This window comes from Garra rufa, chromosome 17, assembly GCF_049309525.1.
Source record: "Garra rufa chromosome 17, GarRuf1.0, whole genome shotgun sequence".
NCBI lineage: Eukaryota > Metazoa > Chordata > Actinopteri > Cypriniformes > Cyprinidae > Garra > Garra rufa.
Window position 1 is genome coordinate 41,195,280 of NC_133377.1, and position 14,553 is coordinate 41,209,832.

At 36.7% G+C, this 14,553-nt stretch overlaps 1 protein-coding gene across 1 annotated transcript in view; it reads left to right on the plus strand.

Moving 5' to 3' along the window:
- The window catches only part of LOC141289954 (histone deacetylase 9-B), a 51,134-nt gene that overhangs the window by 34,205 nt on the left and 2,376 nt on the right, over positions 1 to 14,553 (plus strand). Inside the window, exons 6-10 of the mRNA XM_073822148.1 lie at positions 353 to 484; positions 690 to 796; positions 5,086 to 5,208; positions 7,278 to 7,428; positions 8,622 to 8,839. Of these exons, the coding sequence (XP_073678249.1) occupies positions 353 to 484; positions 690 to 796; positions 5,086 to 5,208; positions 7,278 to 7,428; positions 8,622 to 8,839 (731 nt within the window). The remainder of the gene's footprint in view (positions 1 to 352; positions 485 to 689; positions 797 to 5,085; positions 5,209 to 7,277; positions 7,429 to 8,621; positions 8,840 to 14,553) is intronic.

The window sequence follows — 14,553 nt, forward strand, 5'->3', positions numbered from 1 at the left end:
TAAAGTCAAAATTATGAGAATGAAGTCAAAATATTTAAGCATAAAATAGAAATTCCAAGAATAAAGTCGTAATATTTTGAGAATAAAGTCGAAATTCCAAGAATAAAGTCGAAATATTTTGGGAATAAAGTCGAAATTCTGAGAATAAAGTCAAATAATTTTAATATTTCTACTTTATTCTTGTAATATTTTAACATTATTCTCATAGTATTTCGACTTTATTCTTGTAATATTTTGACTTTATTAAAGTAGTTCGACTTTATTCTCATAATATATTTTTTCACTAAAACGCTGTCGTAGTTTAATTGTTTGAAATAATAACTAACCTAATCAGTTTTGTCTCTTCTCTCAGCGTCTGAGCCCAATCTGAAGGTGCGGTCCAGACTCAAGCAGAAGGTTTCTGAAAGACGAAGTGGACCGATACGCCGCAGAGATGGCAGTGTCCTTGTTACACCATTGAAAAAACGAACTCTTGATCTCACAGGTGAGCAAACGACCATCTACCTGCTACCTGAAACACCAATAAACAGTCCTTATATCAGAAAACACAGATCTGCAGCAAACTATTGTATATGAAGAGATAAAATCTCAGCCAATCAGCACATATTTGATGTTTAATAGACCAATGAGCTTCAGTTGTGGGCGGAGCTCACAGTCACTCTTTATGCACCTTTTCCACTCCCCTCTAGATTCATCAGCCAATGAGAGCCCTGCAGGTTCTGGACCGAGCTCACCCATTGGCTTGTGCAACAATGAGAACGGAGCATCATACCGGTCCAGCACCACTCAAATTGAGGTATATATAAATATATCTGTTATTCTGAATGATTATAAAACATTACACCACCTATATTTTTGGATTTTGTTTTCACAAAAGTTATTTGGAAACATGACGCTTTACTTGCATTTAATATGCTTTCTATGTACACTCCCAGTCAAAAGTTTTTGAACAGTAAGATTTTCAATGTTTTTAAAGAAGTCTCTTCTGCTCACCAAGCCTGCATTTATTTGAATAAAAATTCAGCTAAAGCTGTAATAAATATTTCTATTTTAGATAAATGCTGTTCTTCTGAACTTTCTATTCATCAGAGAAACCTGAAGAAATTCTATTCAGCTGTTTCAACATAATAAAAATAATAAATGTTTTTGAGCAACTCAGAATATTAGAATGATTTCTGAAGAATCATGCGACTGGAGTAATGATGCTAAAATTTTATCTTTAAAATCAGGAATAAATTACATTTTAAAATAAATTCAAAAACAGTTACAGAAAACAGTTATTTTAAATAGTAAAAATATTTAAAAAAATTTACTTCTTTTGCTATATATATATATATATATATATATATATATATATATATATATATATATATATATATAGATATATAGATATATAGATCATGACAGTGGATAACAAAACATAAAAGCACTCTGTAAACAAATATAACATTAACATTTCTCAGAACTCACTTTTCTGAGCCATTTTTGCAGTGGCTTTTAATGAACAGTTTTTTTTTGTGTGAAATATTTGGCTTTTAAAGTGGGTTCATGCTATTGTTCTTCAAAACAAATGTCCACTCTTAACAAACTCTCTTTAAGCAAACAGGTTAGTAGCCTTCAGCACATAAATGCAGCTGTGGAACAGAGGTTTCATGCACTTGCGTGCAGTTTTGAGCCTTTGATTGCATTCTTAGGAACTGAAGCATACAGCCCACAAAACTGAAACTAAATAAAACGGTCATGGTCCCACGTCTCATTACTCTTATCATACTATGGGGTGAAGGAGTCGGGCCCCCAATGATCCATTGTTTGGAGCTGAGAGTACACAGACCCCGTCCCAGGGCGCTCGTACCATCAGCCTGACAAACAAACACTGCCTTTAAAATCACATTAGAACATCAGTGCAGCATGTAGTAGAGTTAGACAGAGTTTGATGGGTGTGTGTGTGTGTGTGTGTGTGTGTGTGTGTGTGTGTGTGTGTGTGTGTGTGTGTGTGTGCACGGCGGTGCTGTGCTGAACTAACTGTGACAGCTCTTTTCCGCTGTGGTTTTGGCTGTGCTGGTGGTTGGGGAAGGGGGTGAGGGGCTCTGGGATGGTGAGGTTTGTTTCTGCTGTGAAGTTCTGCCCAAGCATTTCCTCACGGGCCACGGGCCAGAACTCTCCTCTCCTCCTGTGGGCACATAGCCGACTGAGTTCATCCTCACAAGCCTACAACCAGCCGCGTGCATGAGCATGAGACTTCACTGCTTCATAAGGTTCAAAACTATGACCTAAAGATGACATCATATCATTAACACACACACCGTAACTGATACTGACTGACATGGTATGGAATAACTACCCAAACCACCTAACAACTACTGGAGAACATTCAGAACACTCTAGCAACCATTTAGAACTGAACAGCAACACAACAGAAAACCGTTAACAACACCCTAGCAGCCACATAAAACACTGTAACAATCACCTGGTGACAATCTAGCAACCACATAGAACACTATGACAACCACCTGGCAACTACCGGCAAACATTCAGAACACCCTAGCAACTACCCAGTAACACACAAAATCCATTCACAAAGCCCCAGCAGCCACAAAGAACACTATTACAAACACCTGGCAACACCTTAGTAACCAGATAGAAGGTTATAACAACCACCTGGCAACACCCTAGCAACCACTACAGAACACACAGAACACCCTAGCAACAAACCAAAACTGTATAGAAACACAAAAAAAACATTTGCTGCATCCCAATTCGCATACTATCCGTCTTAAATAGTATTCGAAAATTCTTTATTTCATGTGCAGCAACATTATGAACTTTTATAATGATAGGTTTGGTCATTAACGTTTAAATGCATAATTATGCAAACACAAGAGCAGAGTTCTCGGCATGAAAGACTCAACATGCCTCTTCATTTCTCTCTAATACGGTAGGAAATTAAATTAAACGAAATGTTGATAATGTTAATTGTGATGATTGACAGGGCAGTTTAAAGAGTGACAGGATTCAGGTAACTAAGCAACAGAGCGTCCCTTAAAGAAGCAGTTATGACGAAGTAGTATGTCCCAAAGCTTGCCTACTATTCTGCTACATACTCAAAAGTATGTACTTTTTCTTCACAAAAAGAGTACATACTTTTAGGGCATAGTATAAGTAGGCGAATTGGGACACAGCAATTTACAACATCCTTGCAGCCGATAGAACACTATAACAACCACCTGGCAACACCTTAGGAACCAAATAGAACCCCATAACATCCACATGGCAACAGCCTAGCAACTACTGACAAACATTCAGAACACCCTAGCAACTACCCAGCAGCAGACAAAATCCATTCACAACATCCTTGCAGCCAATAGAACACTAAAACAACCACCTGGCAACACCCTATCAACCAAATAGAACACTTCAACCACCTGGCAACACCCTAGCAACCACTGACAAACATTCAGAACACCCTAGCAATTACCCAGCACCACACAAAAACCATTCACAACATCCTTGCAGCTAATAGAACACTATAACAACCACCTGGCAACACCCTTGCAACCACATGGAACACTATAACAACAACTTAGCAACACTCTTGCAACCACATAGAACACTATAACAACCACCTGGCAACACCCTAGCAATCACTGGCAAACATTCAGAACACCCTTACAACCACATAAAACACTATAACAACAACTTAGCAACAATCTTGCAACCACATAGAACACTATAACAAACACCTGGCAACACCCTAGCAACCAAGTAGAACACCATAACACACTCTAGCAACCACTGTCAAACATCCAGAACACCCTAGCAACCACCCAGAACTACATAACAACAACAAAAGCCAAAAGAACACTATAACAACCATGTGGCAACACCCTTGCAACCAACTGGAGCACTATAACAACCACTTGGCAACGCCCTAGCAACCAAATAGAGCACTACAACAATCACCATAGCAACCACTGGTAAACATTCTGAACACCCTAGCAACCACCCAGAACTACATAGCAATACACAAAAATCATTTCACAACATCCTAGTAGCCACTAGAACACTATAACAGCCACCTGGCAACACCATAGCAACAACATAGTACACTATAACAGCTACCTGGCAACATCCTAGCAACCAAATAGTTCGCTATAACAACCACTTGGCAACACCTTAGCAAGCACAGGCAAACATTCAGAACACCCCAGCAACACACAAAATTCAAATTTTATTTACAGTGCCCTAGCAGCCACATAGAACACTATAATAACCACCTGGCAACATTCAGAACACCATAGCATCCACTCAGAATTGCATAGCAACATATGAAAACCATTGACAATACTCTAGCAACCACATAGAACACTATAAAAACCATCTAGTAACACCCCTAGCACAGTGGTTCCCAACCACGATCCTGGAGGACCCCCAACACTGCAAATTTTGCATCTTTCCTTTGTCTGACACACCCATTTCAGGTCTTGGAGTCTCTAATAATGAGCTGATCATCTGAATCTGGTGTTTGATTAAGGAGACATGGAAAACATGCAGTGTTGGGGGGGCCTCCAGGAACGTAATTGGTAACCACTGCCCTAGCAAAACGAGAGAACATTTAGAGCACCCTGGTACACTAAAAATCATACACCCTAGCAACCATCTACCGACCACTAGAGAAATTTCAGAGCAAACTAGCAACTATACTAACTGCATTACATACAACGCATAAAACACCCTAGATCACCCTAGCAACTGCAAAGCATTAAAAGGCTGAAGTGAACATCCCACTGGTCCAAAATCCCACTCCTTATAGTTATATACTTTAATAAAAGCTAGAATGCTTACTGGCTGTGATTTTGTCACATCACGTTTGTGTGCGCGGACTGAGTGCTACAGTGAGGAAGTTCATATGTCAATATCTAAATCGGTCCCTCTGAATGCTTACATGAGGTTACGTCATTGATATGGGAGATCTGCTGGTCCTTCTTCAGATGTTCTCAATCTCATGCTGTACTATTGTTGCTGTGTTTGTGTTCTGCTGCATTATGTAAGAGCTGATGTAATGCTTTCTGTCTGTCTCTGCTCCAGCGCTGTCTGTCTCAGGGGGGCGTCCTACAGACGGACGGGTCCATGTCCCTGTTGAATCTCTACACGTCGCCCTCTCTGCCAAACCTCACCCTGGCTCTGCACCCTGCTCACGCACACATCTGCGTAAGTTCATGTCCTTCACAGACACGTCTAACTCTACAAAAACAAAGACCTAGAAACACTTGTTTTATATAATGTGGTTCTTAACTAAATTATGGCGAGGACACACCAAGCCAATGTCAAAGAACCAGCACAGACGAAAGACAATTGTTTAGTTGCCTCGCATTGACTGCGGTTGTAACCGGTTCTACTCGACCCGCCCTGACTGGGATTCGAACCAGCATTTCTAGCATAGGAGGACTGCGCACTAACAAGGAAAGCAGCCTTTAGCATTAGTCATTAATGCACGTCTTGAGATCAGAGCGAGAGGTTTACCCACACAGTTCCTACTAGCTGGCTTCCAATACACTCACCTCCCTAAACCTTATTCCCATCCGGGTCACGGCACCAATGTAACCCCTCAAATTCTACTTAACCCACTAGAAACAGAATTTGAACCAGGTTTTCTGGAATGGGAGGCATGCACACTAGCATCAGTTGCTAATGTGCTTCAAGATCAGAGGTGTGAGGTTTACTTGCACAGCTCCTACTGGCTGGCTTCCGTTATACTCGCTCCCCTAAACCTCAATCCCATATGGGTCACGGCACCAATGTAACCCCTCAAATTCTACTTAACCCACTAGAAACAGAATTTGAACCAGGTTTTCTGGAATGGGAGGCATGCACACTAGCATCAGTTGCTAATGTGCTTCAAGATCAGAGGTGTGAGGTTTACTTGCACAGCTCCTACTGGCTGGCTTCCGTTATACTCGCTCCCCTAAACCTCAATCCCATATGGGTCACGGCACCAATGTAACCCCTCTGATTCTACTCAACCTGCTAAAAGCGGGATTTGAACCAGTGTTTCCAGCATGGGAGGTGGGTGCACTAACAGGACCGCAACCTCTAGCATCAGTCGCTAATGCACCTCTTGAGATCAGTAGCACGAGGTTTACCACCCAGAACTGCATAAAATCTTGATACTTAATTTATTTGGTTGTTTAAGTGCATTGTCTGGGTATTTAAAGTGCATTTTTTTTATTGTTTAAAATTTCAGTGTGGACACATTAATCACAATTTATACTCCAAAACAGCACAGAATAGTGCATAAATACGCTAATTGTCTCAAACTGAACTCAGAGTTAACAAGATACAAAAATTGTTTAATGAAATGTCAGATCCCACTCCGAGCTCAAACATTCCTCATCAAACACTGTAACCTGTTGCTTTCCACTTTGTATAGCTCTATTACTGTATGACAACTTTCAACTCATTCAAGAGATGAAAAATCTGAAGGCAAGGTCTCATGAGCTTTGAAAGAGCAACCTCTGAGAAATATGAGGCCTAAAGACAAAAGCAGCATCGCTGGCTCCCGTTCTGCTGTGCAACAGATATGAATAGATCCTGCAGAAAAAGCAAGGTATTTTTAGGAGACAGTGAGACACGGAGTCGCATCTATTTGCGGTGAAAGCACAAAATACTGTATGAGGAATGTGCCGCGCGCTTTAGGAGACAGCGACGTGCCGATCCTCTTTATAGAGTGCAAAGATGAGCCGTGTTTTCACAGAGATGAGGGTTTGAGCTGCTGTTTGCGGAGGGTTTAGGAGCATGTCTCATTTTCTGCTTTCACTGAGTGCTTGTGTGGATTAATGGGGCTCGTGACCTCTGACCCGTGGGATCTTTAGCCCTTAGATAAACAGGCTCTCGGTTTAGGGTTTCAGGGCATGAGTTTAGCATCTCGTTCATCACGGGCTGTTAAAAACGTAAAGAAATGGTGTCGGGAAAGCGCGTAACATGCCAGCAAATCAAAACACGGATCACTTTTGCCGAATACTTTCAACACTTTCACATTTTAAAATAGCTGAATGAGTCACTAGGGAGCTCTAAAAGCGGATTGATAATTATGTGCAACTTATGGACGACGCCGGACGCAAACGCTGACTCGGTGTGTTTTAAAAAAGCACAGTTATTAATATTTCATATGCTGGGTGTTATGTAAGTCTCGCTCATGCTTGGGTGGAAATTTGCGTCTAAATGCAAAAATAGGAAAGCGTTGAATATTAATAGTGTTTGTCTGAACTGTGCCGTTTCAGACGGGAACGGCGCTGAAGGATCGGAGCACAGAAGGTCTTGCGGCCGCCGCGTCTCCCGTCTCAATGGAGGCTAAAGTGAGCAACGGGCAGCAGGCGCTCCTGCAACACCTCCTGCTGAAGGAGCAGAGACAGCAGAGGATGATGTCACCTGGTGAGTGGAGCACACAGGAAGTGCACTTTTTTTTAAAGTGACAGGCATCAGCATAGATGGCGGAATATCAGACAACAGTTAATATCAGCAACTGAAACCATAAAAAACACTTCTGTTACTTGAAATAACTTATATCATATAATATAAAAATCCCTGTTTTATTTCAGTTGCCACTTAAAGTAATAAAATAACTTAATAAAATAACTAGAAAATGACACAGTTGATGTTAATTTGTTGTGCCAAAGAATTTACATCATTCAATGACAATAGAAAAAAAAAAGTAAAAATACAAAGCAAAATAACAATGGTCAAAATTGACTGAAAACATTAAAACTGTGCAAAGTAAACTAAGAGTTCACTCATAGTAAATAAATAAATGACGGAAGTAGAATTACAGTAATTGTAGCATTAAAATACAGTAAAAATAAACCATAAAGTAAGCCATAATTAAGAAGAAAAAATATGAATATATTATCATATTAATAATAAATGTATGATTTACCTTATTATATTCTATCAATTATTGTTATGTAATTATATTGAATATTAATATTTATATATGTGACCCTGGACCACAAAACCAGTCATAAGTGGCGATTTTTTTAAATTGAGATTTATACATAGGATAGGACAATATTTGGCTGAGATACAACTATTTAAACAAATCTGGAATCTGAGGGTGCAAAAAAATCTAAATATTGAGAAAATCGCCTTTAAAGTTGTCCAAATGAAGTTCTTAGCAATGCATATTACTAATAAAAAATTAAGTTTTGATATATTTATGGTAGGAAATTTACAAAATATCTATCTACAAAATATAGAACATGATCTTTACTTAATATCCTAATGATTTTTTGGGCATAAAAGTAAAATCTATATTTTTGACCCATACAATGTATTTTTGGCTATTGCTACAAACATACCTGTGCTTCTTAAGACAAGGGTCACATATTATTGTTGTATTATTTATTTATTAAAACAATAGAATGTTTTTTCATTTAATTTAACATTTAATTTGAATTAATTTAATTCAAAATTAAATTATTTTCTTTTGTTTTAAGCTTATTTTAATAGTATAATTCCCAATAAGTGTCTGTTCAGGTGTACGTGTCCTGTATGATTGGCCCATAATAGTTCTTGGGAAGTTTGTTTAAAATTCTGATTCATGTGTGATTCATATCTCTCTCTCTCAGTCACAGGTAGTGTTCCTGTCCTCTCCTCGTCTCCTCTGGTGATGAAGGACCGTTCATCTGCGAGTTCTCGCGCCAGGTTACCGCGCCACCGACCCCTAAACCGGACGCAGTCGGCCCCGCTGCCGCAGAGCACACTGGCGCAACTCGTGCTGCAGCAACAGCACCACAACTTCATGGAGAAACAGAAACAGCTTCACCAGCAAGTCCACATCAGCCAGGTAACCTCACCTCACTCTGCAAACAAACAACCCCATATGGAAACTAAAAACAAAAGATTAACTGAATTGAACTGAATTGAATTGAATTTAAATGAAGAGCAAGTAAATACCAGCAGGATTAACACGTTTAACATTTAGACATATGTGACCCTGGAGCACAAAACCAGTCTTAAGTCGCTGGGGTATATTTGTAGCAATAGCCAAAAATACATTGCATGGGTCAAAATTTTTGATTTTTCTTTTATGCCAAAAATCATTAAGAAATTAAGTAAAGATCATGTTCCATGAAGATTTTTTGTAAAATTCCTACTATAAACATATCAAAATGTAATTTTTGATTTGTAATATGCATTGTTAAGAACCTAATTTGAACAACTTTAAAGGTGATTTTCTCAGTCTTTTTAATTTTTTTGCATCCTCAGATTTCTGATTTCAAATAGATGTATCTCAGCCAAATATTGTCCTATCCTAACAAACCATACATCAATAGAAAGCTTATTTATTGAGCTTTCATATGATGTATAAATCTCAGTTTTGTCAAATTTAACCTTATGACTGGTTTTGTGGTCCAGGGTCACATATAAAAAAGACTTTAGTGTTTTGTAATGTTTTTAAGTGAGTTCAGTTTGCTCGACAATGGTACGACAACCAAATTTTATTTCGGTAGTTTCAGACCAAGTTCAGCAGACTGTATCTGAAATCAGGGTTCGCACAGATACTGTAAAATAAAATTCCAGGACTTTCAATAACTTTTCAAGCACTACTTATTTGATTTTCAAGGACTTCAATCAGAGATCTCACTTTTTAGGAAAAAAAATCAGAAAAAAAAAAGACAAACCGCTCTGAAGTCCTGATCTGAATCAAATCAAAAACTATCTGAATGATTTGTGATACATGAAGTTCCCATCGAAATCAGTTGATTCGCAATACATAAAGTTCGGATTTAAGGTCAAATGATTTGCGAACCTGGTCCGAAGTCCTGATCGAAATCAAATGATTCGCGAAACACGATTTAAAGGCCTGATCTGAATCAAATAATTAATGCTCCAAGTTCTGATCCAAAGCAAGAGCATTTGCAGTGTTGGCCCTTCTTTTTCAGGACGTCTGCAATTGGACTGGACATGCTCTCAATCAACTTCTGGGCCAAATCCTGACTGATAGCAACCCATTCTTTCATAATCACTTCTTGGAGTTTGTCAGAATTAGTGGGTTTTTGTTTGTCCACCCGCCTCTTGAGGATTGACCACAAGTTCTCAATGGGATTAAGATCTGGGGAGTTTCCAGGCCATGGACCCAAAATTTGAACGTTTTGGTCCCCGAGCCACTTAGTTATCACTTTTGCCTTATGGCACGGTGCTCCATCGTGCTGGAAAATGCATTGTTCTTCACCAAACTGTTGTTGGATTGTTGGAAGAAGTTGCTGTTGGAGGGTGTTTTGGTACCATTCTTTATTCATGGCTGTATTTTTGGGCAAACTTGTGATGAGAAGCAACCCCACACATGAATGGTCTCAGGATGCTTTACTGTTGGCATGACACAGGACTGATGGTAGCGCTCACCTTTTCTTCTCCGGACAAGCCTTTTTCCAGATGCCCCAAACAATCGGAAAGAGGCTTCATCGGAGAATATGACTTTGCCCCAGTCCTCAGCAGTCCATTCGCCATACTTTTTGCAGAATCTGTCCCTGATGTTTTTTTTGGAGAGAAGTGGCTTCTTTGCTGCCCTTCTTGACACCAGGCCATCTTCCAAAAGTCTTGGCCTCACTGTGTGTCCAGATGCGCTCACACCTGCCTGCTGCCATTCCTGAGCAAGCTCTGCACTGGTGGCACTCCGATCCCGCAGCTCAATCCTCTTTAGGAGACCATCCTGGCGCTTGCTTGTCTTCTTGGATGCCCTGAAGCCTTCTTAACAATGCGGTGGAAAGTTTTTTCCGGGATTAAGTTAATTTTCATGGCAAAGAAGGACTATGCAATTCATCTGATCACTCTTCATAACATTCTGGAGTATATGCAAATTGCTATTATAAAATCTTAAGCAGCAACTTTTCCAATTTCCAATATTTATGTAATTCTCAAAACTTTTGGCCCCGACTGTACACAGAGTTTGGATCTATGTCAAATGATTCGCAAAGTGCTGATCTAAACCAAATGATTTGCGCTAAGCGATTTGAAGGCCAAATCTGAATCAAATAATTCGCAAAACAATCTGAGAAAACAAAAAAACGAGAAATCGCTCCTAAGTCCCTATCTTGTCCCGAATTGATTGCAAAGTTTGTATCTAAGTGAAATGATTGGCAAAGTCCTGATATAAATCAAATGATTCACGATATGCGATTTAAAGGCCCAATCTTTTTTGCGATTTGCGCTCTAATTTTCTAAAGCAAAAGATTGGCAAACCCGCCACGAAGTTCCAATTCAAATGAAATCTATCGCAATCCAGGTTCCAAAGTTCCAATCTGAATCAAATTATTTGCGATACACAAAGTCCCAACCTAAATCAATTGATTCACGATTCGCAAAGTTCGGATATGAGGTCAAAGGATTCACGAACCTGCTCCGAAGTCCTGATCTAAATCAAATGATTCGCGATATGTGATTTGAATGCCAGATCTGAATCAAAGGATTCACGATACAATGTCCAACTGGAGCGCTTCGAAGCAGTGAATCATGTTTTTTGCTATGATATGATACTTTGACTTGAAACGAACGATCGAAATCACAAGTTCGGTTCCAGCATAAATGACTCAATTGATTCAATTCATCTGTTCTTTTTGTCTTCAGCCATGTTTACAGTACATGACACTATTAGTACTACTACTAGTTCAGCTTGAAAGTTTTATGACATTAACTGAAATAAGCAAAAAAAAGTATTGTTTTTTTAATTGCGTGAATTTTGCATCTAAAGATATGAATTTCTTAACTACCTCTTCAGGAAAATTGCTACTTTCAAGGGTTTTCCAGGCCTTACATTTCAGAAAGTCAAATTCAAGTACTTCAAGCATTTTAAGCACCTTGTACAGAAAGAAATTCCTTTAAAAACATGAAAACTGAACCTGTTAGTATAATTCACACACTGAACGTAGTGAAGGAGAGCGTCAGAGCGATGACATGATGATGGATGGATTGATGGTACATAAATGTGCCTTTCAGAAGTGCTGGAGAACCGCAGCATTTCAGCAGATTCCAGAGTGTGAACGGTGTGTTTGCGTGGGAAACCTGTGTATCCTGTGTCTGTGCTTCTCGTAAGAGTTTTTAAGGGCTCTTTTCTCTTAAATGACAGTGTAAACTGATCTGACTAATGCATCGTTGAGACAGGAAGTGAGTTAATACAAGGAGAGGAAGTGAGTAAATTCCAGCAGGATGTTTTACTGTGACTTCTTTGCACTCATCTAACGTATAGACTTGCATTAAACATTCAAAATTATTTTTTAGAAATTAGAAATTCGATTTTAAAAATGCAAAGAAAAACTTAAAATATATACAAAATATATTTTAAGTTTTTCTTTGCATTTTTAAAATCTAATTTAATTTAATTTTTGTAAATTGTGCAGTTTTCATTACTAAATCTGACAAAACTGAGCAATTTTGAAAATTTTATTTTTCATTCAATGCCTCGTACAGTTTTTTTTCTTTTTTTTTATTAAAATCAAAAAGAAAAACTTTGTTTTAGTAAGAAGTAAAAATGACTAAATATGCTGACTTTATTTAACTTAAGCACAAAATTAAAGCAGAAATTAAAAAAAGAAATAAAATTCATAAATAAACGTCAGCATTACAGTAATAGTAACAAAACTTGTCATAAATAAGTTCAGAAAATAAAGAAATAATCTTAAAAGAAATAGCTTTAAAACTTTTTTTGCATTGTGACGGCTATTTTTTATTTATATCTTGATTAAAATTAATATGAAATAATATCCCAACCAAAATAATTAATATAATAATTATTAATATTTAAAAAAAAAAAAACAGTAAAAATTACTAAATATGTTAACTATGCTAACTTTGCTTAATTAAAGCATAAAATGGGCAGGTATCAAAAATATCTGGGCACTTTTTTAAACTTTATTTTTATCCAGTGGCTTGTACACTTTTTTTTTTTTTTTTTTTTTTTTGAGAAAAATAAAAATTAATGTTATACAGTAAAAATGACTAAATATGCAGACTTTATTTAATCTCCGCATAAAATGAAGGCAGAAATTTTGAAAAAATAAAATAAAATAAGAGCATAAATAAAATGTCAGAAGTAGCATTACAGTAATAGCAACAAAACTTATAAAATATGTTCAGAAAATAAATAAATAAATAAATAAATAAACAAGCTTAAAATATATAGCTGTTAAACCTTTTTTGACATTGTGACTGCAAATGATTTTTTTTTTAATTCTTCATTAAAATTTATATTAAATAATATCTCAACCAAAATAATTAATATAATAATTAATATCTAAAATAATACATAACAAAATAAATAATATTCATTGTGATAAGAAGTTGGGAGTCATTTACTGTAATACAGTAAAAATGACTAAATATGCTAAATTTGTTTAATTAAAGCATAAAATAGGCAGGTATTAAAAATACCTGAGCACTTTTTTAAACATTATTTTTTATTCAATGCCTCATACACACTTTTTTTTGCTTCTAACACTTTGCTTTCTTCTTCCATTCAGTATTACTTTTTCTCTCTCTCTCTTTCATTTCCTGAAGGTCTAGTAGAGGATTTTGCAGGCAGACGCTGGCGGCACTTTAACACACACACATGTATCCGCATATATAATTTAGCCACTTTTTATTTCACACAGACCTTTTACAGCTGCTGTTTTTTGGGTTTGGTATTATTTTACACATTTACAGGAGGACTGAAGTCAGAGCGGCGGCCTGTTTGAGAGAGAGACAGATTTAATGAGCCACTTTTACGGGAAGATACCAAAAAGAATGAAAGATCATGTTAATGTGTCACTTCTTATTAAATATGACACACAACTGAACTTAATAAAGTTAATGCTGGCACAAAAATAGAGCGCAATAGTGAAAGACTTTTTCCATATGAGCCAAACACTGAAATCAATTAGGTTTGAAAAAGTTTGAAAATCTATAACTTAATAAATAAAATAAGTTAAAATAAATGAAATCAAATCAAATTCAATTAAATGCAAAGTAAATTTTCATAAACTTTACCAATAAATGACAGAAGTAGCATTACAATAATAGTAACAAAACTTGACAAAAATATTCTCAGGAAATAAATAAATACATACATTTAAAATATAGCCTTAAAGCTTTTTTCATCATGACAATTATTTTTTAAATTTTTAATGAAATAATATTTAATCCAAAATAATTAATATAATAATGACTAATATTTAAAAAAAAAAAAAAACTAATAACATATAACATTCATTGTGATAGTGAGTAACAGGGAATTAATTACTGTAATACCGTAAAAAAATGACTAAATATGCTGATTTTATTTAATTTAAGCATAAAATGAAGGCAGATATAAAAACTAAAGTTTAAATAAAAATAAGTGCATTTAGTGCACTTATACATACATGTAACTTTATAAATAAACTTTTTTTGCATTGTGACATTTATTTTTTTAGTTATCCATTTAATTATCCATTTATTATTAATATCTAAACCAAAAAACTGCAGCAACAGTAGCAACTTATTTTAAAATATGTTTAGGAAATAAATAAATAAAGCTTTTTGGCA